This window comes from Genypterus blacodes, unplaced genomic scaffold, assembly GCF_046128005.1.
Source record: "Genypterus blacodes isolate CSIRO-AG114 ecotype Tasmania unplaced genomic scaffold, CSIRO-AGI_Gbla_v1 ptg000056l_1, whole genome shotgun sequence".
In the NCBI taxonomy this organism is placed as follows: domain Eukaryota; kingdom Metazoa; phylum Chordata; class Actinopteri; order Ophidiiformes; family Ophidiidae; genus Genypterus; species Genypterus blacodes.
In genome coordinates this window covers 157482-185096 of record NW_027466868.1, presented here as the reverse complement: position 1 = coordinate 185096, position 27615 = coordinate 157482, and the positions used below count along the sequence as shown (strand labels likewise).

The 27615-nt window shown below is 46.3% G+C and overlaps 1 protein-coding gene across 2 annotated transcripts in view; it reads right to left on the bottom strand.

Annotated features, from left to right (window-relative positions):
* Positions 1-21673, bottom strand: part of nbeal1 (neurobeachin-like 1) — a 34659-nt gene extending 12986 nt beyond the window's left edge. The window contains exons 1-22 of one of the 2 annotated variants that reach the window (XM_076152372.1): positions 21587-21673; positions 20698-21078; positions 14077-14168; positions 12752-12913; positions 12347-12428; positions 12085-12212; positions 11471-11553; positions 9877-9962; positions 9299-9662; positions 9077-9183; positions 8412-8498; positions 6579-6662; positions 6370-6468; positions 5689-6260; positions 5406-5538; positions 5168-5287; positions 4778-5087; positions 4561-4646; positions 4369-4458; positions 1216-1393; positions 995-1128; positions 14-173 (exon numbers count right to left, since the gene is read on the bottom strand). In XM_076152372.1, the coding sequence (XP_076008487.1) occupies positions 14-173; positions 995-1128; positions 1216-1393; positions 4369-4458; positions 4561-4646; positions 4778-5087; positions 5168-5287; positions 5406-5538; positions 5689-6260; positions 6370-6468; positions 6579-6662; positions 8412-8498; positions 9077-9183; positions 9299-9662; positions 9877-9962; positions 11471-11553; positions 12085-12212; positions 12347-12428; positions 12752-12913; positions 14077-14168; positions 20698-20820 (3280 nt within the window). In that variant the 5' untranslated portion in view covers positions 20821-21078; positions 21587-21673. The remainder of the gene's footprint in view (positions 1-13; positions 174-994; positions 1129-1215; positions 1394-4368; positions 4459-4560; positions 4647-4777; positions 5088-5167; positions 5288-5405; positions 5539-5688; positions 6261-6369; positions 6469-6578; positions 6663-8411; positions 8499-9076; positions 9184-9298; positions 9663-9876; positions 9963-11470; positions 11554-12084; positions 12213-12346; positions 12429-12751; positions 12914-14076; positions 14169-20697; positions 21079-21586) is intronic. The other variant, XM_076152373.1, reaches the window with a different exon arrangement.
* Positions 21674-27615: the final 5942 nt, after the last annotated feature.

The following is a 27615-nucleotide window of genomic DNA, read 5'->3' as shown; positions in this document are numbered from 1 at the left end:
GTTTAGGTCTCACCTATGCGTAAGGGGAAGTCTCCTTGGTTCCAGATGTTGAAGTTAAACAGCAGATGTGTGTGAAGCTGCTGTAGAAGAGCCTGGTTCTTCTCATGCGTCACCTGCTCTATCAGCAGCTGGGCGGCAACCAGGACACTAACATCCACATGACCTGCCGGCAGCTACGCAAACAAACAATATCTTTTTATTACTTTTGGATCAATTACGTGCACCTTTACAAGACTTTATAAGGAAATGAGGGGAGTTTAATAGACAGTCAGGCAATATAAAAGACAGACGATAAGACATTAAGACAGAGAGTTAAATATTCAGCACAGTGCCATTAGGAATCTGTGGTGACTGAACATAAAACTACGGAAGTATCTAATCCTGATGAAAACCTGTTAATAGACAAAGAAGTAAGTGCCTGACATTCACAAAACATTCCCCTTGGAAGAGATAAGAACTGCACAGGAATGGTGAAACACATCAGTGGTTTATTTGTACTTTTACAGGGTGTGGTTGCCTTCAGCAGCCATCACCCCATTTAAAAGATCTGTTATCTATGTCTCAGTGGAGGATTTAGCAGTATTTCCACCACACCAAAAATGGACATCGGATCACGGAGATACTTGACACTCAGACAAACACAAAACTAAAAGAGAGGCGGAGAACCAGGGCTGAGGAATAAAGAACGAGCGGCTGAGGGAAACAAACGGACACAGAAGAAAAGACAATCACAGACCGGAGACAAACCAATGCTACACACAGAAACAAAAGCTGACAGAAGTGAAATCATTTTACTGGGACAGGTGCAGCAACATCCATCATTTTCATAATGTGCCATTCAAGAACAAACACACTACATCTGTTCAATAGTTTGCAGAAGGGAGGAAAGTTAAAAAGGGCCCACAGTACAGGCTCATTACATTTAGTAATTTTGCATAAATGGTACGTCCCCAACAACCAGCTAATATTAAACCTTTGACAAACTGGTCTTTACCTTCTGTAGCAGAGCTCCCAGTGTGGCGACGCCATGCGAGTGCAGCAGACTCTCCTGATTAATGAGGTGTCTCTGCAGGAAATGCTTCAGCACCAACAGGAAAGTAGCCACCAGATTCTTCTCCAAGCGTGCCTCTGAAAAAAAGATAGAAAACACCAGTGCATTTGTGTTCACGTGCAGCTTATGTGGCAGAGATCCGTTGCTACAATTCAAGCACAGACCTGAAGCCCTGTTGGATGGGAGAATGACCCAATCTCCCTCAGCTAGCGTGGCCACATCAGGCGTGATTACGTCTGACCCTGGTGTAGGATCATTGGCGTGTTGCTCAGTGGTCGCTAGGGCCAACTGCTCCAGGATAGGGAGGAGCACTGGCATGCCGCCCACACAGTTGATCATATCCTACCATAACAAATGTTAAAATATTATACATGTTCAAAGCTTTAAAGAGTCACAGTCAAATCACGAGAGCAGTAATGGCATAGAGCACATATGTCAAACTCAAGGCCCGCGGGCCAGATCCGGCCCGCAAATGAATTATCTATGGCCCCCGGGATGATATTTAATTACTATTAGAACCGGCCCGCGGCTGCCCGCTGGTGTTTTGCACGCACCAGCGTAACACTACATTTCCCACAATGCACCGCGAGCGAAAGCCCGCGAACACACTGTAGCATTCAGCAATCAAAACAGTTGCAGGTACCCCTCTCCACAAAAATGGCTAAACGAAAGGTGGACGCTGAGAACAGGGGGTTTCAAGAAAGGTGGGAGGCAGAATACATGTTCACGGAGGTAAAAGGTAAACCCGTGTGTCTTCTGTGTGGAGAAAGTGTCGCTGTAATGAAAGAATATAATCTAAGACGGCACTATGAAACGTCTCAGAAACACAGAGACAAAGACAAATACAAGAATATGGACACAGAACAAAAACTACAGAAGGTAGAAGAATTAAAAAGAGGTCTCAAGTCCCGGCAGGCTTTGTTCACAACAGCCAAATCACAAAGCGAAGCTGCGGTCAAAGCCAGTTTTATTGTGGCAGAAGACGTCGCAAAATCAGCCCGGCCATTTACCGAGGGAGAGTTTATTAAAAACTGTATGCTTAAAGTTTGTGACGCCGTGTGCCCGGACAAAAGGCAACTATTTTCAAACGTGAGTCTGAGCAGAAACACCATTGCTGAACGTGTAGACCAGCTATCCGCCAATCTAAAACAACAGCTTGTGGGAAAGGGAAAAGATTTCATCGCATATTCCCTTGCTGTGGATGAGAGCACAGACACATCTGACATTGCACAGCTGTCGATTTTCATCCGCGGCGTGGACTCCAGCCTGTGCATAACTGAAGAGTTAGGGAGGCAGTAGTCGAGTGGGTAGAGCTTCCGCTTAAGAACCGGAGGGTTGCCGGTTCGAGTCCCTGCCGAGGTGCCCCTGAGCAAGGCACCGAACCCCCTCTGCGAAGGGTGGTAATATAATGTAATGTAAGTCGCTTTGGATAAAAGCGTCCGCCAAATGATCGTAATGTAATGTAAGAGTTTTTGGGATTACGTCCAATGCATGGCACAACTACAGGACAAGATCTGTATGAAGAGGTATCCAGATGTGTAAATGAAATGGGGCTGCGTTGGGATAAACTTGTGGGACTGACTACAGACGGAGCACCCGCGATGTGCGGGCACAAGAGTGGATTGGTGGCAAGGATCCGTGAGAGGATGCGGGAGGAAAACGTCACCAGTGAGCTGACAGCTTATCACTGCATAATACACCAGGAGTCGTTGTGTGGCAAAGCATTGAAAATGGAAGATGTAATGAGCACCATAACACGAGCAGTTAACTTCATTAGAGCCAGAGGTTTAAATCACCGCCAGTTCAAGGCATTTCTGGGCGAGTTAAATACAGAGTATGGTGACTTGCCTTATCACACGGAGGTGCGATGGCTAAGCCAGGGAAAGGTGCTGAAAAGGTGTTTCGAGCTGCGTGAGGAGATCTGTCAGTTCATGGAAAGCAAAGGGAAAGACACTACAGCGCTCCGAGATGAGAAGTTCCAGTGTGAAGTGGCGTTTCTGTGCGACATCACGAGCCATCTTAATGTAATGAACCTGCAGCTGCAGGGACGGGGGCGCATCATCTCTGACATGTTCAGTACAGTGAGGGCGTTTAAACTCAAGCTGAGTCTGTGGGAGACGCAGATGCGGGAAGAAAACTTGAGCCACTTTCCGAGCTGCCAGACCATGAAAGAGAAGCTCTCAACCGCTGTTTTCCCGAGTGCACAGTTTGCTGATAAACTCAGCGTACTTGCCGCCGACTTCCGACGCCGATTTGCTGACTTTGAAGCCCAAAAAAGCAGGTTTGAACTGCTCAGCAATCCTTTTGCAGTTGACATGGAAAGCGCACCACCAAACCTACAAATGGAGTTGATTGAGCTCCAGTGTGATGACGCACTGAAGGAAAAATATGAGAGAGTGGGCGCTGCTGAGTTTGCATGTTTCATCCCCGACACAATGCCCCAGCTGCGCATCCAAGCGGCTCAGACGCTCTCTATGTTTGGCAGCACATACCTGTGTGAACAACTGTTCTCTTTGATGAAGCTCAACAAAACATCACATAGGAGCCGGCTAACTGATGAACACCTTCATTCAATCCTGAGGATTTCCTCAGCTCAGAGCCTGACCCCAAACATTGATGAAATTGTACAAAAGATGAAACACCACCAAGTTTCAGGCTCAGCCTCAGACAAGTGAGCATCACAGAGCGTTAACGTATTTTCAGTTTTGAATTCAGTTAAATGTTTACATTTGTTACTATTTTCTCATTTTACTATTTGAAAGCAGTGATTGGTGAGGATCATAGAGCAGTACAATAATGCATTTTGGGTTCATAATGCATGCAATTTCATTTCTGCATTTATCTTGTTATCTTCTTAAGGAACATATTTTGTTTTTGAAGGAAATTTACTTGGTTGCTGTTTGCCTGTTGAAAAATGTTTGCTTGATTCATTAAATGATTCAATAATATACACTGTGTGAGGTCTTGGTTCAATAGGCTATGTGCAATCATTTCAATATGTTTTACATTACATTACGATCATTTGGCAGACGCTTTTATCCAAAGCGACTTACATTACATTACCACCCTTCGCAGAGGGGGGAGCAATTGAGGGTTCGGTGCCTTGCTCAGGGGCTCCTCGGCAGGGGCTCGAACCGGCGACCCTCCGGTTCCCAAGCGGAAGCACTACCCACTGAGCCAATGTTTTAATAAACATTGAACCAGTCCGGCCCTCGACTTGTAGCAAATGTAGTTTTATGGCCCTCTGTGTATTTTACTTTGACACCCCTGGCATAGAGCAATCATGTAACAGCATTTATTAAAAAACCCCCTCCCACCTTAATGTCCCAGTTGACAACTTTGTTCCCAGTCAAGCGTCCGTGCAGCATGTTGGGAGACAGATCCAGACAGATTGGGTTCCTGCACGCCTGTTGACAACCAGAATAACAGTTAGTTGGCACAGTATTTTCCTTTGGGGCCGGTTTGAATGATTTGGTGGCGGGATAGTCGACACAGGTGTGGCCTCATACCTTTGGTGAGTAGTGCAGCAGCAGCTTAGACGACAAGTCCCCAATCTCTGCTTCCTGGGCTTTGAATGGAGAGATACAGTTTGGACCTGGGAAGAAATGAAGACTTCATTTTCACTTCCACTCACCTTTACTGCACCGTATGTTGGAATCTAACCACCATAATAATCTCTACCTTCTTAGAGCACAATTTATATTCTTGATGCTTCCCCCCGCTTACCAGCACTGCAGATGGCTTTTATGTGGTTTGGCTGAAGTGGCTCATGGAAGACCATCACACTCCCAAGTTGGCCCTGCAGGGAGGTGGGGCTCCCCCACTCGCTGTCCTGAGTCCCTGCTGAGATCACCTTCGTCACCGACTCGGGTTTGCCCCCCAACAGTCCACCCCAAGTCTGTGGGGACAGGATGCCACCAAAGGAGGAGCGAGCCGTGGGGGTGGTGGCTGAGGAGAAAGGGGGGTCTGGGATTTGGGAGGGTGGAGGAGTGGTGGTGCGGTGACCTGCTGAGCCGATGCAACAAGAGGTGAATGGCTGTGGACAAGAAAGAGGAACAGATTAGCAACATAAAAAACAAGAACGTTACTCTGCACATTTGCATAGTTTTATCTTACCTCTGTCATGGTGGGATACTTAAGGGGGGCAGAAAGTTTTTGCTGTCCATCCACATAAATGTAGACAAGACTGTGACCAAACGGCCTCTTCCCTGGTACATGCACAACACCAATGCTGTGCTATAGAGAGAAACAGAGATAGAATTCAGTCCCTGTAAACATCCCTAACAGTGATACAGACTTTCTTATAGTTCTATGATGGCACAGTCAATAAACAATCAAACTACTGACTACTCACCCAGAGAGAGTCACAGAAGCAGTACTCGGGCAGCATGACTGTCACATACTCCTTCTTAGTGCATACAGCCACCACCAGTACACCTGCTGAGCTGATGAAGGCTTCAAACCCTGTCCCTCCTGGTGTAAAGAAGCTGCATGAGAAGATATAAAGGAGAACAATTTCATATATCGAACTTGACCAGCTCCACATGACATCCTATGGAAATCTCGAAAAGGCTGCAAACACTTAGCAACAAGCAACAAGCAATACCATCATCCCCCAGTAACTAATGTCTTCCCACCTGTACAGCTGCTTCCGCTTGTCTTTGCTGGGCGGGCCAAGCTGATCCTGGTCCAACGACAACCAAGCCAGAAAGCTGAATGCAGACCCTGCCCAGCGCTGCACTGTGGGAACCGCAATACCAGCCATGCTGGGTGACAGGTCAAAGTACTGCATGGCACTTTCTAGGCCCTGCTTGCGCACCATGGCCAGAAGGGCCCGGAGGGCAGGACCCACGTAGGGGTGAGCTTGGCTGGACTCTGGGGGTCGAAGAAGACGTAGAAAAGCAAGAAGTTCCCTGGCGCTCAGAGACTGGGATCCCAGCGAGCCCACCAATCCCAGTAGGCTCTCAGCACAAGCTCGGTGTAGCCGCTGGTGTCGCTCAAGAGCAGCCAGCCCTCGCATGACCATGGCAGCATTGACACAGGTGGCGCGGGTTTGTCGATTGAGGCAGCTGAGACGCCGAAGCCAGTCGGCTGTGAATAGCTGCAGCTCAGACGAGTCCAGCTCTGGGAGCCACTGGACCAGCAGCAGCAAAGGCTCAACATTACTGATGCCCAGAAGCCCCACAGAGGTGTGTTCACCCTCCACTGCCTACAAACATAGACACACACGTGCACAGATCCAGACAATGAGATAAACAATTATTAGAGATGCAGCCAAACAAAATGACAACAAATAATGATGATAATGTTTGTCTCACCATGTTCATCAGCTCTTTGAGAAGGTGTCTGGATGGCTGGCCGAGTGAGACGAGCACCTCGTACAGGTGATTGTATCCAATCCGCTCCTTAAACACCTCCTGCAGGGGTGTGACATTAAGGTATAAGTGTTTTCTTGTGGGTGTTAAGTGATCCTGCTACATCTTTATCAGTATAAGTACTTAAATAGATGCCTGCGTGTGCTCTTTACCTTTGCAGCTGGTGATTTGTGCATCACAGTTGTCAGGGCTTTGATGGTTGCCACAGCAAGGGAGTCAAGTCGCCCTTGAAATACCTGAAGGAACATGGCATATGTCACTGACTACGCTACAGCCAATCGTTTGTTCTTACAGTGGTAGGAAGTGTGGGAGAATGCAGTAAGAGCTTGAGTGAAATTACTCCAGATCAATGTAATAGCATATTTACACGGGCAAAGGACATGCAAACAATTTAAAGCTGCATTCATGAACAAGGCTTTTAATGATCAACTGACAAAAAAGGCACCAAATACAACATGCATCACAATAAAACACACTTCATTTCTTCATTGGATATGTTGGCTTGTGATTGATTTGTGACTGTGTGAGTAAAATCATCTGTGATGGTTAGAGCCCTGTGCAAGAGGTAACAGCTGGAATCAACATTTGCTCAAATAAAATCCACTGTAACATCTGCAGATGTTAAAGTAGAGATGTGTGTAGTCTTTGTGAACAAAACACCCACCTCTGCTCACACAGGCAAATACAGTCTCACTCATTATACTCATAGACACACACACATGCAGCCCATAAAACATGAGTAGAACTGTAACAAATAAACACCACAAACATCTCTATCCAGCTCTGTCCTCCTCATATTCTACATGTTCTGGATCACTGAACTTGATGTTTCATTAGACTAAACAGTAAGCTGTAGATTAGCTGATCCGACAGAGAGTCTTGGACTGGCTGGAGAGGGACTGTGGCAAAAACTAAACACTTATGATGATCAATGAGCCCAGACCACCTTAAACAAGCCAGTTCTGTGAGAACACACACACCACGCAGATGTGACAGCATTCCAGTTCAACCCAGAGTGTACCGCAGAAAACCGGGGGGGAGGGGAGGGGTGGGGGAATGTGGAGGGGGCGCAGCGGCGTGAAGAGAGATCACATCATAAAGGAAACAGGGTAGGTGAAGACATGAAGGAGACAAAGAGGTCACTCCACACCAAGACAACAATGCTGAATTGCTAGTTTTTGTTTCAGTGCTTGTGTGTTATTTGATTACAGCTCCTGTATGCTACACAGTTCAGCACCGCTTCATCTGTAGAGTTTTACAGGTAAAGACAATCTGGAATAGAATTTGCTCCAGCATCGGGTTACATCTGTGTATAACAAAGGTACAGTGGTGCACCTGTGTTCACATTATCCTGATCAATAGCGGGGATTATACTTTATACAGGTGACTGTTCACAAAGAGGAGAATAAAAACTGGCTGTTCAGTACACATGAAGAGATCAGGTCAATGGACCCTGGACATTGAAACTACGCCATTCAGTTCACAGAGAGCTGAATGGCGTAGTTTCAATATCCAATATCGTGCCAGAGAGCTGTGTGACAGCTTTGAGTCTTAGACCTCAGAACACAAAAGGCAAGTAATTCAGCTGTGCAGAATCAAATAGTCTTTGCAGATCATATGTTGCACTTCATTTGCAAAAAAAAAATGTTTTTACAGGATGGTTAAAATAGATGGGGGGGAATTTTGCTGTGTATTCCCAGCAACATCAATCAAACTGATGGATTCAAGTAAAAACAACATCTAAATAAATAAAATGATATAATCTATCTGGTGGTGGTTTTTGCAAATGAACTCTTCACTTATCTGTGAGTGACCAATTATAGGTAAGCGTTTGTGGCAAATAAAGGCGTCTTGCTGTGGAGCGGCCATGGGGCTCTGGTGAGGTGACATTGGTGTGAATGGGTGGCAGCAGCAGCAGGGGTGGGGGGCAAAGGGCTGGTGGGTGGATAATGAGGGGGGTAGGGTGAGGCTTTCTTTGGCGGTACCTGCGTGTCCCCCTCTCCTGTCTGTAACCTGTTGTTGGTTATATCTTTCTGGTCCTTGTCTGCTGCCGTGCACCTAGCGTTAACCAGCTGACACACACAACAGGCAACGTGTCAACATAGCATGTGGGAGGTTGATGGAAGCGAGAGAGAGAGAGAGAGACAGAGAGAGACAGAGAGAGAGAGAGAGAGAGAGAGAGAGAGAGAGAGAGAGAGAGAGAGAGAGAGCAAGAGGGAATTGGGGGGGTTGCAAGGGAGGGGAAGATGACCTTTGTGGAGAGGGTGAGAGGTTAAAAAGTCATGGTCCTTGGCAGTGGTCTGTGTGGTGGTGTATTGGTGATCCAGCCTTGCTGTGGGAAGGTTAACATGCAAATGTGGGCAAAATGCTTTTTCCTCATACTGTAACTTTAGCAAGCACTGAAGATGAGTAGTTAATCACTTTCAAAGTCAAGGGCTTAAGGGCAAATGTACTATGATAAGATATGCCATAAGCTTACAAAGATGAAGACCAGCATCAAACTAAGAACTTCAGCTCTTAATGCTCTACTTTGCCAAGTTCTGAGCACACACAAATATTTAACTAAATGACAAACAAGGATCCCTCCCGCTCACACAGTGTATCTGATCTGTGTCTCCACGCATCACGGGATACACATCTGTGCCGTTACCTTGCTGTTCTGCAGCAGCCGTGTCAGATGCTCAAAGCAGTTACTGTTGAGGAAGATGGCTTGTAGAACAGGCCTGTCTGAACACAGGAACATGTCCCTGATGGTGTCTGAGACAGAAAAACAGCAAAGATGAAGTCAGCTCAGCGTGTAGTTGTAAATGTATCTTTATTATGCATTTATATAGTAAATTATTTATTTATTTATACAGAATAACCACCCTACCTAGCATGTGTACTTGCAGCGCTACAAATCTGCTCTCCCAGTGTCGGCCCAGCGTCGGCACTCTGCCCTTTGCTTGTTGCTGCTGCTGCCGGGCAGCAATGGCAGCCGCAGGGTCCGAGTTGAGCAGCTTGAAGTAGTTTTCCAGCACCGACGCGATTTCTACTTGCCGCTGGTCAGAACTAGCGGCCAAGAGGCTCTGCACCACCTCCCGCAGGCAGCCCAGGGTCAGCAAAGCCTTTCGGTCAGGGGCCTCGCTGTCCCAGTCCTCGCCTTCGTCTGAGCAGCAGCTGCCCATGGAGCAGTCAGCCATCACTCGCATTAACACCTCCATGGTGGCAGGAGAGATGGCGAAAAGTGCGTTCCTCTGACAGGGAGATAGGAAGGAAGGGTTTGTCAAAGCAAACTCGGCAATATTCAGAAAACAAACGGCCCTGTGGGAATCAAAAGAAATGTGATTCTTCTGAATATGTTCAAACACAACAATGCTCTTATTGTTGTGTGCAGACAGGAAGCAGCTGAGAGGAGACAAGCACACATTGGCTGTTATGGAATTAACTCCATGTCCCCCAGAGGCTTACCTGACCACCAGCCACTATGGCTCCAAACAGGTGCAGCAGGCAGCATTTCAGACTGTCCTTCAGGTGCTCACTCTCCTGGAAACATTCTAGAGATACACACACACACACACACACACACACACGCACACACAGGCATTAGTCACATCAGGAGGCGTGATGTCTTTGTGACTGAATATGATATTGGCATAAAATGCACCCCTGTAAACACACACACACACACACACACACACACACACACACACACACACACACACACACACACACACACACACACACACACACACACACACACACACACACACACACACACACACACACACACACACACACACACACACACACACACACACACACACACACACACACACACACACACACACACAGGTATGCAGGGGTCCTGCCAGTAACCTCTGGGTCACGGTGGTCCCAGTCATCCATTAACTCATCTGTCAACACATCTGAGTGGGCAGATGCAATGTGGTGGCTTGGCTCCATGATGTCTGTTCCCTTATCCTATTCATTCCACAAGCAAATTCGTAACCATTTGATCACCACTGTGGTCTGGTAATATTTAAATAGTAGAATAATCCACAGATTAACTTGAAAAGTGGATGAAAACAAAAGAAGTGCACTGTACATTATTGTTTCTGTCCCATATTTTTAAGGTACGCAAATATAAAATAACACAGAGCTGCTATCAAGTCTGTAATAAAAAAAGAAATACACAAATGCACCGACACACACACACACACACACACACACACACACACACACACACACACACACACACACACACACACACACACACACACACACACACACACACACACACACACACACACACACACACACACACACACACACACACACACACACACACACACACACACACACACACACACACACACACACACACAGTCTGTCAGGATGTGCTCGAGTGTTATCTTTAGTGCCAAACCACAGCAGCCACAGATGCACGGAAGAGAAGGGCCTATTTGTTCAAAATGGCCACCGGCGACACTGAAGTGGTTGGACAGACACCATTCACTATCAACTCATCTCGACGCCCGGCCAACCGAGCAAGGACACAAAGAGAGGACTCAAGAGAAAAGAGGGATTTCTGAGGGCACAGCAGAGGCTTTTGTTCAAGTTGTTTTTTTTCTGACACATCATAACTTCCTCATCCACACCAACAGGGTGTTTAAAGAGCAGGCAGGTGATGCAAAGTGTGGACCGTGTACAGTAAGCACCATTATACTGCCAGATCAGAGGTTTGCAAATGAGCCGCATGTAGCTCTCATACAGAAGATTGTGTGCACGTGTGTATTAACGCTGAGTAATACACAAGTTTTTGCTGAATGCTGTGACAATTTCAACTGTGAACTGCTGTTTTCACATAATAACTGTTGATTTCAAGACGAGTGTCAAATGAGGACACTGCCAGATTGTGTTTTACGCACGGAAATGGAGACAGAATTACGCAGGTGTTCAGTATTGCATCTGTGTGTTGCCTGTGAAAAGAGAAGTGGAAATGACAAACAAAAGACAAAGGGGGTGGAGACATGAAGAGAGCTTAGAAGAGAAAGAGACTCACGGTAAAAGAAGGGAACAAACTCCACTGTGAGCGTCGCCGCCTTGTACTTCTGTCTGCTCCGCTCTGCCGTGCCCAGATGCTCCCTGGGAAGAGAAATAAGAAGCAGGACAAAAACATGAAAACACAAATGCACCCCGTGTCAAATCCTCTATTTTCTGCTGACCTGGATTCTGGAACGAAACCCAAACAAATATCAAATTACAACAACTTAACTCGTGACAAACCATTACCCGGCTAAAAGTCTAATGGGTGAAGAGTGTGATCATATTTGTGCTGACAGTGTTGTGTACAAAGGTCATGGTTATGATCTCTTGAATGGATATAAAATGTGTGTTCACTCCATTTAAACCTTTACAAAAGCCAAATAAGAGAAGACAGTATGCAAGTGTCATCCCACGATCTTTCCACATTTTTACATTTATATATATTTGAGATGTTTATAGAAGCTGTAAAGAGGTGCGATGCCTGTAAACAGAGTAACTTGAGGAGGTGAGCACACTGTAACTCTGCATGATCCCTATTTTATTCCTTCTATCCTTTGTGGAATGTTTTGCCGCTGCCTCGTCGCCTTTATTGTAAAAGCAACCCTGAGCCACTAAGGTGAGTGTTGTTACCCGCAGGCCCGATGCCTCCAGTTGCGGTACGGGTCGTAGAGGCTCTCACAGAAGGCCAGCGCGTGACGGACAAACTCCTCCGCCTGGCTCTGGTCCGCCATCTCCTTCTCCTTGGTCTTGCTCTTTAGCTGCAACAACACACACACACGTGCTCGGTCAATAACACAGGCTCTGGTGGGCTATAATACATGACAGTATCGCCATCATTTGACAACACACAACAGGATATAAATGTGGTGAGGGAAAATGGAAGAAGCCACACCTGCTGAATGTAAAGTGTGGTCATGGTGATGATGTGATTGATGTAGGAGCAGGTGCCGATCTCCTCCGCGTTGGACAGGTTCCTTTTGGGAAACATTCATGCATGTACGCACACAGAAAAGTACACAAACACACACACACACACACACACACACACACACACACACACACACACACACACACACACACACACACACACACACACACACACACACACACACACACACACACACACACACACACACACACACACACACACACACAGGACAGTTAGCTTATATACCACTTGCGTTTGTGTACAATCAGGATTGAGATGAAGATTTCAACTACAGGACACTACAATACAGCACAACATAGTAAACATGTTCTTCCTCGCGCCCCCCGCACGCTTGTCTGCCACGCTGACCTGCAGATGATGATGAGGAACTTGAGCAGCAGCAGTGCCAGGTTTTGCTGCTCAGGCTCCAGGCCATCTGATGCTTTCTGGACGCACTGCAGCAGCTGGTGGCGCAAAACCTGCAGGATGTTGTCTGGGAGGAGCGTGAGCGCCGGGGGAACCTCCTCCGGCCTGGGCACATGGAAACAAAACCACAAAAAGAAGCAGAGATTTACGTGAAACAGCACTTATGTACAGTCAATCAAGATACACTACAAGATTTCTAATTCAGGTATGTCCTGTGAGGAGTTTCATACATGTATCCAGCCCCACGGGCAAAAGTCTGCGATCCTAAATACGGACAGCGATCCCGCACACTATGTTGATCCTTCAACAACGTCAATTTCACAGTTGGTGGTTTTGTCAGCAGGAAAGCAAAGGTCAAGAATGCAGAAGTCCTTACAGTACATTTACTTTGTCATCATGATGTGGATGTAACTACGTGTGTACCGCACAGGCAAACGCAGACTTTCACAAAACCCACAAACCCTCGCACCGCCACACAATCAAACAGTGTACGCATGTGTGCAGATGGACATTGGTTACATCAACCACCATGTCATCTGTGGATTGGATTCTGCATTCGCTCCGTCGCACACATGCCTGAGCTTGGTAGTCATCGCGAGGACACCATGTGTGAGTGCACTGCATATGAGAACGTGACCAAATCTGTGCAGTAAGGGCTGCTGGGGAAGCTGGGGCAGATGTGGCAGCTGCAGACGAAGGGCAGTAATGACGGCAAGGGTATGGAAGGTGACGAAGAAGACTAAGCGAGACACTAGGAAAGGAAGGGCAGCAATATGTCAAAGAGGGAGGAAACTAATAGGATTTGTTCCCGCCATACCCAACCACACGTACCCAATGCTAAATCTTTGTCACATTTGTTAAGCGAGAGCATCACTTCCATTCCAATGTGACTGATGTGTACAAAAGCATCCAGTGTGGACGTGCGACGTAGACGGCTCCACAGTGTGTGGCCACAGCAGCAGCGACGCACTAGGGAAGTTACTTTTTGTTTGTTGTTGTGTGATGCGATAGAGAAGCACTCGGTAACAGATGTGTTTCATTTGTGTAAAGGGCACCAATAGTATCGTACATAAACGGTCTGTTAACTGCCTCCGCACTTGCTGTTTGCAGCTGTCGACGTCATGTGATTTCTCCTGGGAAATGTTCTTGTAGCAGAAAGAGAAGAACTGCACGGAAACCAGTGCCACCTGCAGAACATCTATCTTTTTCAACCAAAAACCCCAAGGAGAGAGAGAGTGTGTTCAACTGTGGTGACACTTTTGCATTACCTTGAAGGTGGCTTCTCAAAGTCCACATCCAGACATCGATCATAGGCGCTGATGAAAGTCTCCAACCACAGCTTCAAATAGTCTGGATCCCTCTGAAAAAAATGTATTGAAAGTCAGTGAGGATGGGAGACAGACAGACAGACAGACAGACAGACAGACAGACAGACAGACAGACAGACAGACAGACAGACAGAGAGAGAGAGAGAATAAGCACACAATACGATTATTAGCCTTTACTGGCAAAAGATGTCATGGTTACAACAGAACAGAACAGAAAAATGGCTGGCAGCTGACTGGGTTCGCCTGCGATGTGAAGCCCGTTTGTGTGTGTGTGCGCCCATGGAATGCTGAAATGTTCAATCTTGAAATCTGCGACTTCAAACCCAGACAACAATGGCGAGTTAGGCCACAAAGAGAGGCCAAGCTTTTCTCTCAAACTGCTCGTTTTCGCCGTCTCAGGGACTTTAAAGACAATTGCGTGTTCTGGTCATTATTTCGGGAACAGCTCAGGTAGGGTGCGGCTCATCTGTTCCGAGCGTGGAAGCTAAAACATACACCTGTTGGAGAGGAAAACGCGCCCGTCAACATTCTGAGGGGGAAGCTCACACCGGCCGGCTGATCGACATTTCCGAAATTCCTGGAACAATGCAGAGAGATGAATGGGATGGCAACATGAGCCTTGGGACGGCCTGCTGAGATGAAGCAGGTCCCCTCCCGAGTAAATCCCCAACAACCCACAGGAATGAACACAAAACAGAGCAACACACATCAAAACTACGAGACGGTGGGGCTTTCTGATTGGTGGGATCATAAAGAAGTCTACTCACAATCCCCCCAAAGGATTCTATGGTAAGGAATTTAAGCCATCTGGAGGGTGGGAGTGAGCAATGTAGGTCACTGAGGGCTGAGAAGGTGATCAGGGCAGATTATCATAACACCAGTCTGCAACTCATAACTCAGCGTGACCAACATTTGGTGACAACAGCTGATACCAGCCAAATATTGTATATGAGGTAAATGGTTGTAGCACCAACGTGTGTGATACAGTCAACTGCACAGTCGACAATGGTCACATTTCAAAGGAGGCAGTTTTATTAGGACTTCATAAAGGGCCACCATCAAACTGAAAGCTACCAAAACTCTTCCATAAATCTGTTCAGAACTTTTCAATCCTGTCGATAAACAGACAGACGGACGGACAAACCAACAGACAGCAGCGCCATGTGGCCGACTGGTGGGAGAGTGACTGAGAGGCCGACTGCTTCTGTCTGCGTGTCAGAGTGGGAATCAGCCAGAACCAAGCAGGAAGCCAGCTCGCTGAAAATTCCTAGTGAAGCCATCAGAACAATCCTGTGACTCTGGCCTGTGTGTGTGTGTGTGTGTGTGTGTGTGTGTGTGTGTGTGTGTGTGTGTGTGTGTGTGTGAGAGAGAGAGAGTAAGAGAGAGAGACATCAGAACGGAGTCAGCAGCAGCAGCAGCAGCAGCCACGTGTGAATGATCTGTCCTGATGCGAGAACATGGCATCTTACTTTTCCTCTGATACTTTAATCAGAGGATCATGTTGTTTTGGGCCGACAGTGTCAGCTCTTCTTCTACATGACATCTTCTGTCATCTAAACATGCATGTAAATGTTGCTGCCTGATGATGAGATGATGATGATGATCATGATGATTTAGGCCAGCAGCCTCACACTCAAGTGACTGAAGTTGTTGGAGTGACGGCATTCAGAGTGTGTGTGTGTGTGTGTGTGTGTGTGTGTGTGTGTGTGTGTGTGTGTGTGTGGTACATATGTCTGTCTGCACTAGAAAGAATGCCTTCTTTTAGCCGGCAGCCTGGGAGCACAGATGCCCATTGAGGGTTTGGACTGTGGCAGGGAGGGACACGCCCTCTTTGACATGGCTCTGTTTATCCTGCACTGCATTCACTGGCCTGACACACATACACACACACACACACACACACACACACACACACACACACACACACACACACACACACACACACACACACACACACACACACACACACACACACACACACACACACACACACACACACACACACACACACACACACACACACACACACACACACACACACACACACACACACACACACACACACACAGTTATGATCTACACTTTCTGAGAGGAATCCTAACTCAACAACAGCCACCTTGTCCCATAGTCAAGACTCCAACAATCATCTTGTGTCCAAATCTCCATGAGAGAGTCAGATGCATTTCCTGCAGGAGCGTTATGAAATTAGGCCCTTTGCCAGGCTGGATCACATTCCTAAGAATCCGTTTAACCCTTCCTCTGTGAAACTCACAAGGTTGCCAGCAACACAAATCAATGCAGTTCATTCTTTAAATTGAGATCCCCATTGACTCATTCAGCCGCTGAAATGGGTGGGAGTGTTTGGTTACCCTGAGTGGAAGCACTGATTGATGATCAATATATAGAAGAGATGCAGTCTGACATGAAACACCAAACATTGCTTCATCCTTGTCCCCAACACAGGTGTATTAGTGAATAATCTGAATATCAGGCGTTATTGTTCTGCAGTTGTGCTTCGCGTTGTGCAGTCCGCCTGCCATCGAGCGCTCCACCCCTCCAGACAGGCGTGGTCGGACAGCTGGCGGGTGGCTGCTCATTTAGTTTGGGTGGCTGTGGGTGACCTGGTTGGGAAAGTTGGAAGTGGCATGGAGTCACAAGAAACCACAATGTTTAAAGGTCTCCTCCCTGGAAGGTTTAGAAGACAGATGTGGTCGTTCCGTTTCTGCAGCGAGCGTCTCTAGTCTCCATCACTCCCATCTGCCTCTGTGACAAGTCCTCTGGCTATGATGTCACAACCAGAGGGGGTATTTATAGATGGTGGTGGGCGGGGTTTAAATCATGAGGCCCGTCTCATGCACAATGTCAGTGACATCAGTGTTATTCCAGGGATATTCATAGCGCAGGGGAAAATGAGAACCAAGAGGGTAAAAAAAAAAAGATGGAGAGCGAAAGTGACAGCCTGAGGGAGCAAACTTTGCACGCCAGCACATAAATCAAAGGCCACGTGTGTGAGCTTGTATGTGCGCACGTGTGTCTGAAACTGCAGAGATTAGCCTGCGACAAGCAAACATGCAGCAAAGCTGTAAAGAGACCATAGTAATCTACTTGAGTAAATATGTCAAACCGCAACACTTTCTCATCCTTCATCATTCCCAGCTCAGCTCTTCACGTTCATTTCTCTCTTTCCTCCTCCATTTTAATCTCTCGGCCTCTAATCTAATTCTAAACCCCTTTCGATCCCGATTTCAACAAATGCAGAGGTTTATGCAAATTACTGTCATTTTTGTGAGATCGAGTCAAACAGCAACAAACCGGCGAAGGGTAGGGCGGGGAAGCATGAAACAGAGTGACGCCATGCAAAACCCAAACAGAACCTCAGGGTTTATGTACAATTAAAAAGGAGGGGACGCCGGTGTCTACCACACAATTAAGACAACAAACTCAGTTTCAAACCAGCTGATGACTCAAATAATCTCTCTGGCTTTTGAGGTTTGTTCACTGTGGTTAAGAATGAAAAAGGCTTCTACAGCAGTCAAGGGGGTGAGGAGAATAAATGGCATCAGTCTGGTAAAACCTCCAGTGAGAAGCCCGGTTAAATTGATGTTGCGCTCCGGCGGCCACCAAGCGAGCGAGCGAGCGAGCGAGCGAGCGAGCGAGCCTGGCTCCTCTGCTCTGCGACAGCGCGGGGGCATGAACCAATGACATGCAGCTAAGGAGGATTGTTGCTTACATAACTGCTTTAGCCGTTGTCTGTGACCTCTCACCCCTCCCACAACTCGGAGAGAGGCAAGCTGGGGTCAGCAACTGCAAGTGGCCTCTCGTTAGATTTACTTTACATTTCATTTACATTAATAACTTACATTTTAGATCATTTACATTACACAATTACAACTCCCTGTGATCTCCCAAACCCTGGATCCTTTGATGTTGAGTCTATGCTGATCGTGAGCCTGAGGTGAATTGGATTTCCCCGCACAGTGCACATAATATGAAGGCGCCACTGGACCCATCACAACTCCCACACACTCAACGCTTAATTTGAGTCCAAAACTTCTCACTAAACCATATCTGACCCCCTCATCTGTAAGCCAACCGCACAGCTACAAATTAACTGCCGACCTGAAACGCAGAGGGGGTTTTTCTTACAAAAAAACAATGTGTCAAAATCCCGTGCAAGCGCGACACGTTAGTCTGTGTAAGAGGAAACCTGGAATGTAGCACGAAGGTCGAATGGCGTCGCAGCCCCTCCCCTGCCTGTGTCAGCAGCGGGACCTGGGTAAAGACTAATGAAATATGCAGATAACAAATCAATGGAGGAACGAGCGCGAGACCGAGCTCACGGAGCAGGAAGGGCCGGTTCTTCAAACACGGTCTCGGACTGTGTGTGTGTGTGTGTCTACTCTAACTGTTTCTACTGAAAACAACACACATCTGACCGACTGCGACACCTTATAAGGGAGTGATGTGCCCCATGCTTTGGTCAATCATTAAAGGACAGAGGACTGGAGGGGGGAAATAGGATGAACACAAGAACAAAACCATGCAAGCTCCACCCAAGATCTCTGATAGTGTAGTGAGTGTTGTGTGTATGACTGAACCTTCATTAGTTAGCGAGTAGTAATACTGGAATATAACCCTAATTACCTTTAATGTGAGGGCTTTCTAGAGAATGGTTTCCTACTTTCTGCTGTAATAAATTAGGTTCATGGTTGACATTGATAGATGTATCGATTCCTCCTGAATAAATCAATCTAGATGACATAAATGTAATTAAAGTCGATGCAGCAATCAAGCTACAATATGTTAAGGCAACAGTGTGGAGTAATGTTGTCTCATAATAAGCACGCAATCAAACAACCAGCATCATGTTTGTCAGACCAGACATGTAAAGAGCCAGACCATGTTCAGCTTCCATGTTATCAAACCAAAACAACCAGACTGGGTAGCAAACAACCAAAACATTTCTTTTTTCCTTTTACAGAGACAAGGCGGAGGGTGGTGGGATGTGATGGTGAAGCATTTAACCCTTCACTGCCACACAGGGGGTCTGAGAGCTGAGAAAAGAGACCTCACACAACACCATTCCTCATCTGATTCAGCACATGTGACTGCAAGTTCTCCTTGATGGCAACATATCCCGGCAACCCTCTCTCACACTCGCACTTTATAAAAGACCCCCACCAGCCAAACCTGACATTTTGGCTGCTCAGTGGGAGAAACGGGCCTCTGCACATATGTATTTGAATATGGCGTACATTTCCTCTACGTCTCCTGTGCCTCATGCAGAGTGAAATATTGGCCCAAGCGAAGCCCGGGTCACAGACAGGATGAAAATAATGACCCCTCCTCAGGGTATAATGTTCAGTCAATGCAAATAACACACACCCCACTGCTGGAGCAAAGTCGGTGTGTATGCTCGCAGCAATTGCTGGCATTTTCACAAGTGAGTGGAGCAAGTGGGAGGTAGCAGCAGTGTGTTTATGTGCTTCTGCTGTGTACCCCACACACCCCACACACCCACTCCCCTTCCATTATGATTACAAATTCTATTCATGTCAGATTTGAGCTTATATGTATGTGTGTGTCCGTACGCTTCAAGTCTCGGAGGGAGGATCATTCAATGTCATATAACCCCCTTATGGCAAACAGCTTTCATGAAGTATATACTTCAGATGGGGTTGTGTACTGTGTGTACTTGTGCGAAGGGATTACCGGGAAGTAGTGTGCGACTGCAGCAGGGCTCACGTGAGGCGCTAGGACAGGCGTTTTTGATTGGGCGCCAGTATGCGTGCATGCTACCTCGTCGAGTGAATTAAATCCAGCCAACAGCTGACTCAAAGGGCGCTGCAGCTACTCGTGTTCATCATTCATTCAGCTCCAGTGTAAAGACAAAAGCAACAACCTGCAGGATACAAAACTAGGCAAGGCCGCTTTTGTATACTGATTTTCCAAAATGATCATCCTGCCTTGGACTCTATGTACAGCATATCTTATAAATGTGGACTTTTGTATTTTACAGTAATGGTGTCCAGCTAAATGGTGGCGGCTTGTTACTCACCACAGCGTAGTTCATAATAATAAACACAAGTTGAACAGCACCTTCAATGAAGCTGAATCGTGTTTACTGTATTGTGAATTAATTATTAATTTCTAAGCCCGATGTCTCCCACTGTTTCTCCTGCCTATAAACCCTTCAGGCGCTGCAGCCCAGCCTGAAGCCAATTCATTAAGCTTGGTTCCACTGGAGAATTTGAGTGTGCAGTGATATTTAAGTAAGCTGCGTCCGAGGCACAGTCAATGGGTAAGATAAGGGTAAAATTACAGGGAAATATTCCGTTTTATTTAGGTGATATTGGCAGAAAACATTGGTGAGTGGTATCTTGAAGCACCAACCTTTAAAAATCATAAACATAACTCATTATTTAAACTACAAAGCAAATTCCAGAATATGAAAACCAAGAGACAATGACCTGGCAGCTTCTAGAGAGGATATGACATTTCCCTAACTTGTTCAGGAAGTGTATGTTCAGGATAACGGGTGCTGAGTACACCTTGCTGTACCTTGTTGCAGTAGAGCATCCAGACCTCGTACAGTCTCTCGTTGGACGCCATGGTGCCAGTGTGTGGTGGCCCGGTAGTCTCCACCCAGGTCACTTCCCTGGCTGCTTCATGGTCTTCAGTCATGAGCTGAATCTCTGTGGCAGGGGCTCGACAGTGGACATAATGACTGTCCAACTCTTGCCACCATCACTCCTTCAGAGATGCAGAAATGGGATGATGATGATGATGATGATGATGACAACAGCGCTGTGGCGATGGCTGAGCGAACAAACTTTTTCCACATATCATTCCATGGCAGAGTAGAGTGTGTGTAATCCCAGCTGGGCCTGTGTTTCTACTTCTTCACCTGGGGGTCGAGGAGATTCCCAGCAGTGTTTGAGCCTTTAGGGAAACCAAGACAGGCAAAGACAAATCATTGAGATGGATGTTTTTGTTTTTAAATCGTTAAATCAAACTTCTAAGCTTCGCACTGCCAACAGCAACCACTGTTTCTAGTATCGTCATTCCCTGTGCATTGGGAGCTGCGCCGCTTGCTCCAGGCGCAGACTGGGGCTGATAGTGGTTTGACACACACCATTACTAATGTCTGTTTATCTTGTGGGTTCTACAAATACAACAGCAAACCGTCTACATACTGTAAAAGCTGTTTAAAGTCTATAATCGTCATTGTTTTTAAGATACCTGGCCAAGGTAGCTAGCTTAATGGCTAGCTGTCAAAAAAGACTATTTCTATTTTTTCGCCTCCCCTTTCGCCTCCTCCTCCTCCTGTGACACAAACGCCTCGTACAAGCAAGCTTGTCCAGATACACACACTGGTGTTTTATAGTTTTAATACACGAATATCTGTAATAAAGCGTGTTTGAGTCGTGAGGAAAGTGAAAGCTCTCACCTGTATCATGAAAAGACCAACTGTCACTGACGCCGTCTCCACAGTTCTTGTCAACTTATGAAGTAGCCGCAAACGACGACGCACCCCCCACACAAATACGGCAACTTCCTTATGTTTCAGAGTAAAACCTTTATGCTACATGTTTTTTTCGTAGTTGTAGCTAAATGTAGATGTTACATATACATATATACGTAAAGGGGCACAAACGCAAAACCTCTGTTAAATAGTTTAAATGTGCTATGGCGTGGTGTGTGTTCAACTGTGCATAGAGTAAACAAGGGACGTTTATTCTGGTAAGAAACCCGGATACACGAATCCCTGTCCGGGAACTGACACCTCGCAATAATGCCAAATAAACGACAATAGTTAAGCATGAACTGCAGTTTGATATCTGTATAAATGCTGGTCTGATAAATCTGTATTTCAACAAGGAGCACCATGTTTAACTTGTTATATGCAAGTGGAAATTGATACATTCTCATTCCAACATCGTTGTCGGCCTGTTTACGACATTTTTGCTTTACGTTGTCGATGTGGAGCTACGTCATCTCTGAGGGCTTGGCTTGGTTGCTAAGGCTGTTTGTTTTGGCATGATATCTCCCCCTAGTGGTTTGTTTTGGTGATAAACACAAGAAAGCTTTTAACTTTTACGATTTTTCATTTGTTACAAGTTGGTGTAGGCTGCAATTATTTCCTGTTTTAGAAGATCTCCACATATTTAGCTTAAGTCATGTAAATGTAAATGAATTACAAAGTAGTACAAATACAATGTAAGATACACATGTATCTAATTGCCTGCATACTGAACATTTGCATAATTGTGTGAATCACTTCGTACTTTGTTTGAAAAGAACTATACATGCAAACAAACCCACCTCAATCAAGCCTCAACATTTATTTCCTTTGATTTTATAAAGAGTAATTATGTGTTGCTTAAATAAAGTATACGCAGTAACCAATGACTCCACCCAGCCATTTTAAACAACACCTGATGGAGAGGGGGGGGGGGGGTGTGACAGGGCTGCAGAGTGAACGAACTGGAGGCTGGAGGACAGAGAACAGAGAGCAGCAGCGTAAGAAACACACACCTTGACCAGGTAAGATATATTTTTCTTTATACTAACAAAACAATATATTTGAGTTTTTAGTTTACTTTAGTTTAGTTTAGTTTAGTGTTATATGCTGAGGTATTGCTGCTATAAATATGAATCAAAAACTTCTGTGATGCATTTTCACTCTTATATAAACTTAGCAAAAACACTGTTGTTGAATGAATGAGTTAATTTACCGTCAACGCATTTTTTTAAATTGAGAACTTACTTTCTTATATTGAGCATCTTAAATTGGTCTTTACCTGTGGGTTTCATGCGTTATAACTTGTGGTGAATGCGTCTATTGTTCAAAACGCTGGAATGCTTCTGAACATCCTGCACACTCCCCTCAATTATGAATGGTATCATTTATTCTATAGTCTCAGCAGTTCAGGCAGTAACTTAGCAACTAGTGCCCCTCATTCAAGATTAAAGTGGAGTAATGCGAGAGGACACAGTGGCCTCACTCCAGGAGAGTGACCGGGATTTGTTACCGACACATTACCTTCAGTTCAAACAAAACAGATTGATGACCTCAAAAGTCTCCAAAGTTTCCGGATTTTTCATTTTCTATGCAGAAATTGTAATTTTGAATATTTCCCCGGTGATCTCTGGTCTAAATTAACACAGAAAGGTGTTGTTTTCCCCCCCTTTGGACCCGAGCGTCTTGAATGACAAACATCTACAGAGTGCAGATAACATCATTTAACATCATTTTTAAAACATGAGAAACCGATTTTGTCCATTCACGCCGAGGTCACATGTTTCCAGGGGGAGCTCATTGTGAACATGCAGAGGTAAACTGACACCTCACCCTTTCATCCTTCAAAAAGAGCTTGTTGTTTTGTTCCGAGGAGGGGGTAAAGACTCACTAACTAGGTCTACCCTGTTAACCTATACACTCAGGCACCTACAAATGCCCCGCCAACACAGAATATGACCCATTTTAAGTCATTCACACGGAATATAAAAGGCAGCATGCACTGACCACTTCCCCTGGTGCATCTGCTGTCTCATATTGAGTTTAGTCTGAGTTTCCGTGTCTTAAGCTGATAAACAGCCAAATTTTACAATGGGGGTCTGTGCTGCAGGAGGAAGCAATTAATTTTAGTTCTCAATTATTTGAGACTGAAGTTTCCATGATGAGAGAGAAGACACTAAACTTATTTGGATTAAAATGCATTAAAATATCAAAAGTGCAAAGAAAGGTAGAGATTAGCTTTACTTGTTATTTCCAGATCCACTGAAAAAAGGAAACAGTGTAAAAAAAGAAATGAAAAGAATTAAAGATTTAAGGAACAGATGAGAGAAATGGCATATTTGTTGTATGTAGATGCAAAGATACAGCAAAGTGCATTTTTCCCCCTGAAGGATACTGGAGAAAGAGTAAATTGTCATTAAAAATACTCAGGTATCTCTACCTCAGTTTGCACTTGAGCAAATTTACTTACTTTCTACCACGTAGGACAGTTATTTCTGTGGCGGTCAGTGGCTGAAAGCAGTGATGAAGACGACATACAATGCTGATCTCAGGGAAAGAGGACAGTGGTTATGTGAGAGCTCTCAAGAGGCTTGTGAGGAGCAGAATATTTTGTGAGGCAGGTACTGTTGCAGGGGTAACCTGTGTCCCAATTTCACAAAAAACAACAGGAATGTGCATGAGTGAAGGAAACCCAATCCCTCGCCTGGTCCACATGATACACCTGAGGCCACAGGTAGGTCAATGGCTTACCTGAAGGACTGAAGGTTTCATTTACAAAACATGTATGGAGGAATGCTGAATGTCTCTCGTCTGCTTTGATGTGGCATATGATGCACAAAAATTGTAACTACCTGTGTGTTTTCTCTTTCTGACGTGAGCCAGGGTTTTTTTTCATGTTTCTGTCTCTCTTTTCAGGCACTCGCAAAGTGGTGCAAACCGGAGGTTCTTTAATTTGACTACAGGCACATCGACCTCCCATAATGTTGATGCGGTCTCATTCAGAGAGAAGAGCCCTTCCTGGGTTCACGGCCCTGTTGACGCACAGCCTACCAAATCAGAGGGACATGACCTCCCCGCCTCCCCTCTCCTTCTCCCCGCGAGAATCCATCTTTGCACCCACGTGCCTTACATCACCACCTGAGTGGGTGACGCAGGCCCTGACCAAACTGGAGCAAGGAGAGTTCGAACTGCAGGCTCTCAGGGACCGGCAGCAGGCAGAAGTGGAGGAGGTGAACCGCGAGCTGGACAACGCCGTTTTTGAAGCTCAACGAGAAGAGCGTCGCCTGATGGAGAAGGTCCAGCAGGATCACAGGGAGGCCCAGAGGCGGCTCGATCAGGTGAAGCGGGAGAACGCGGCGGCGGTGCGGGTTGTGCAGTCACTTGTTGACCAGCAAATTCGGCAAATTGGCCAGTTGAAGGGGCAGATTCAAAGATGGGGCAGCACTGCAGGGGGAGCCAACAAAAACCAGCTCCAAAGAGGGGTGGCAGAGGTCACACAACCTTGGGAAATCTCCTTAACAATGAAAAGGGTCAGTTTCTTGCCAAGCCCCCAGTCAAAGACCCTAAGCTTAGGGGAAGTTAACGTTGGTGAGCAAGGCATGACCTACCCCATTGGTGTCTGTGGGGTCCAAGGTCAAAAGTGTGCCTTGCACTCGGGTGATATTGCCTTTTCAAACACAACCCCAGTTGAAATTCGAAAGGAACCATCATCCAATAGAGCCCAGAGGCAAAGTCCTGAGGAGACTAATAAGACAAACAGTGGGAACATGCGTGTGGTCAGGAAGCTACGCCTGTCAAGCTCTACAGATAATGAGGATGACATCCGATCCTCTCCCTTAAAGTCTCCCATTCCAAGGCGACGTGGTGTGTCCGAGTCATCCCAAGACGAGGAGCTGGAGTCAGTGTGTTCAGACCCACAAGGGCAAGACCTTTTCCTGGCTATCCCACCAGTTTTCAGCCAAGGAGAGTCTGAAGGTGACGAATCCGATGGCAAACAAAATGGAACCCAGAGACGGTCCATACTTAAGGGTAAGAGAAAGCAGAAAGCTCTTGTGTTGGTGTCGCGTGAGGAACCATCTTGCCCGCCTGAGGAAGTACATGAAAAAAGTAGTAATATGATGACATCTCTAAACATTGAGAGACACGGTTCACTATCTAAACAAAACTCAAAATCTAAACAAGCATTTTCCAGGACAAAGGTCTCAAATGAATCCTCAATGGACAGTGGAAGCGAGGATTCCTGTTACACCTACACTGTGAATACTCCACGTAATGGCTCGCTCAAGGAAGAGCACTGTCGCTCAATGTCCACTTCCAATCTCTCTGGCAATCTGTGTGCATCGATTAACAGTGACAAGGGCGAGCATAAAGGGATGAGGAGGATCAACAGAATGCGACTTGCCTCTGAAACTTCAAAGCCCGAACAAGACCAAGGAAAGGGCACAGACCCTGGCATAAACACCATGTGCACTGATGAAAGAGAACCCAGATCCCAAGATCATGTTACACAAGGTTTAGGTCTAAACCGCGTGAGCAGATCTGTGTCCATGTCTGCAATTGAAGGAGACAAATTACACCAAGGCAAAGAATCACAACAATACAACAAAGACAAGATGGAGAGAGAGAGAGTTGTGCCAGCTTTGGGGGAATTGGAGGAGGAGGGCGGAACAACTGCTCTTGACTCGGGTTATCTGGTCAAACAGTTTGGAAAACAAGGATCAGGCCGGACCGACTTCAACCTGCCTAGCGGGGTCCATGCATCTCTCAAAGGGCAGCTTTTTGTGGTGGACTGTGGAAACGCTCGCATCCAAGTGACGGACCTCCAGAAGAATGTGGTGCAGCAGGTGTCTCCCTCAGGAACCGAACGCTCTTCTCGCATCTGCAACTACTTTGACGTGGCTGTGAATTCCAAGGGCCTCATTGCGCTGACCTGTGCTGCTGAGCGAGCTCTGTTAGTATTCAGCCGCCATGGACGACTCCTCCAAACCTTTGGAGGCACGATGATTGGTTCCACCAATGAAGACCTGGATGCTCCCAGAGGGGTGACGGTTAACCGTGTAGATGAGTTCTTGGTTGCTGACATCAAGCGCGGCACCCTTACAGCATTGAAGCTGGACCCCAAGACCGGCGCCAGACTGGAGCGCACGGTGGTCTCTGGGTTCCACAGACCCTACCTGGTGGGAGCCTGTCTCACCACCGGACTCATGGCGGTATCAGAGCGAGGCAATGAGACCGGACGTGTCCCGTGCATCAGAGTCCTGGAGCCTGGATGGAACACTATCCGAATCCTAGGCGTGTGTTCCGGTTTGGGACCTGTCCTGTCCTGTCCGTGGGGCCTCTGTATTGACAGCGACGGCGATGTCCTGATAGCAGATTGGGGCAAACAGCACCATCGTGTGTTGGTCTACCCAGCCACGGGTGTCGGCTGGCCGTTGGTGGTCGATAACCTGAGCAGTCCGAGGGGTCTCGCACTGCTTCCTGATGGCCACATGGCCGTGTCAGACAGCATGAACCACTGCATCAAGATCTACCGCTACAAGTGACATGAAAAAGATGATGATGGAGGCATGGATGGAAACAGTTGTGGATAGATTTGTTAGAGTATTATGTTTGTAAGAGCAGTCAGTATGTTGTGAGTTTTTTTGAGTTCTACAGCTTCTACCTCTTATCATTTGAAATCATGTTTGTAACATGACGAAGCTTTGATTCTTCTGTCATGATATCAGTAGATCTGTGTAATCCTTAGAAGATTAACGCATTGTATTTATAGCATCTTTACGTGCCGGCAGATAGACCATTATGGCAACAAGTTTTTAATCATTTCAAATTAGTCTAGTGCATGGTGACCCATAATAGTGTCTCAATCAAATATTTAAAATGCCAGAAAGTTTAAATCACCAATAATTCAATTTTGATGAATATGCTGATTCATTGTAAATGGCTTAATGCTGTGTAAA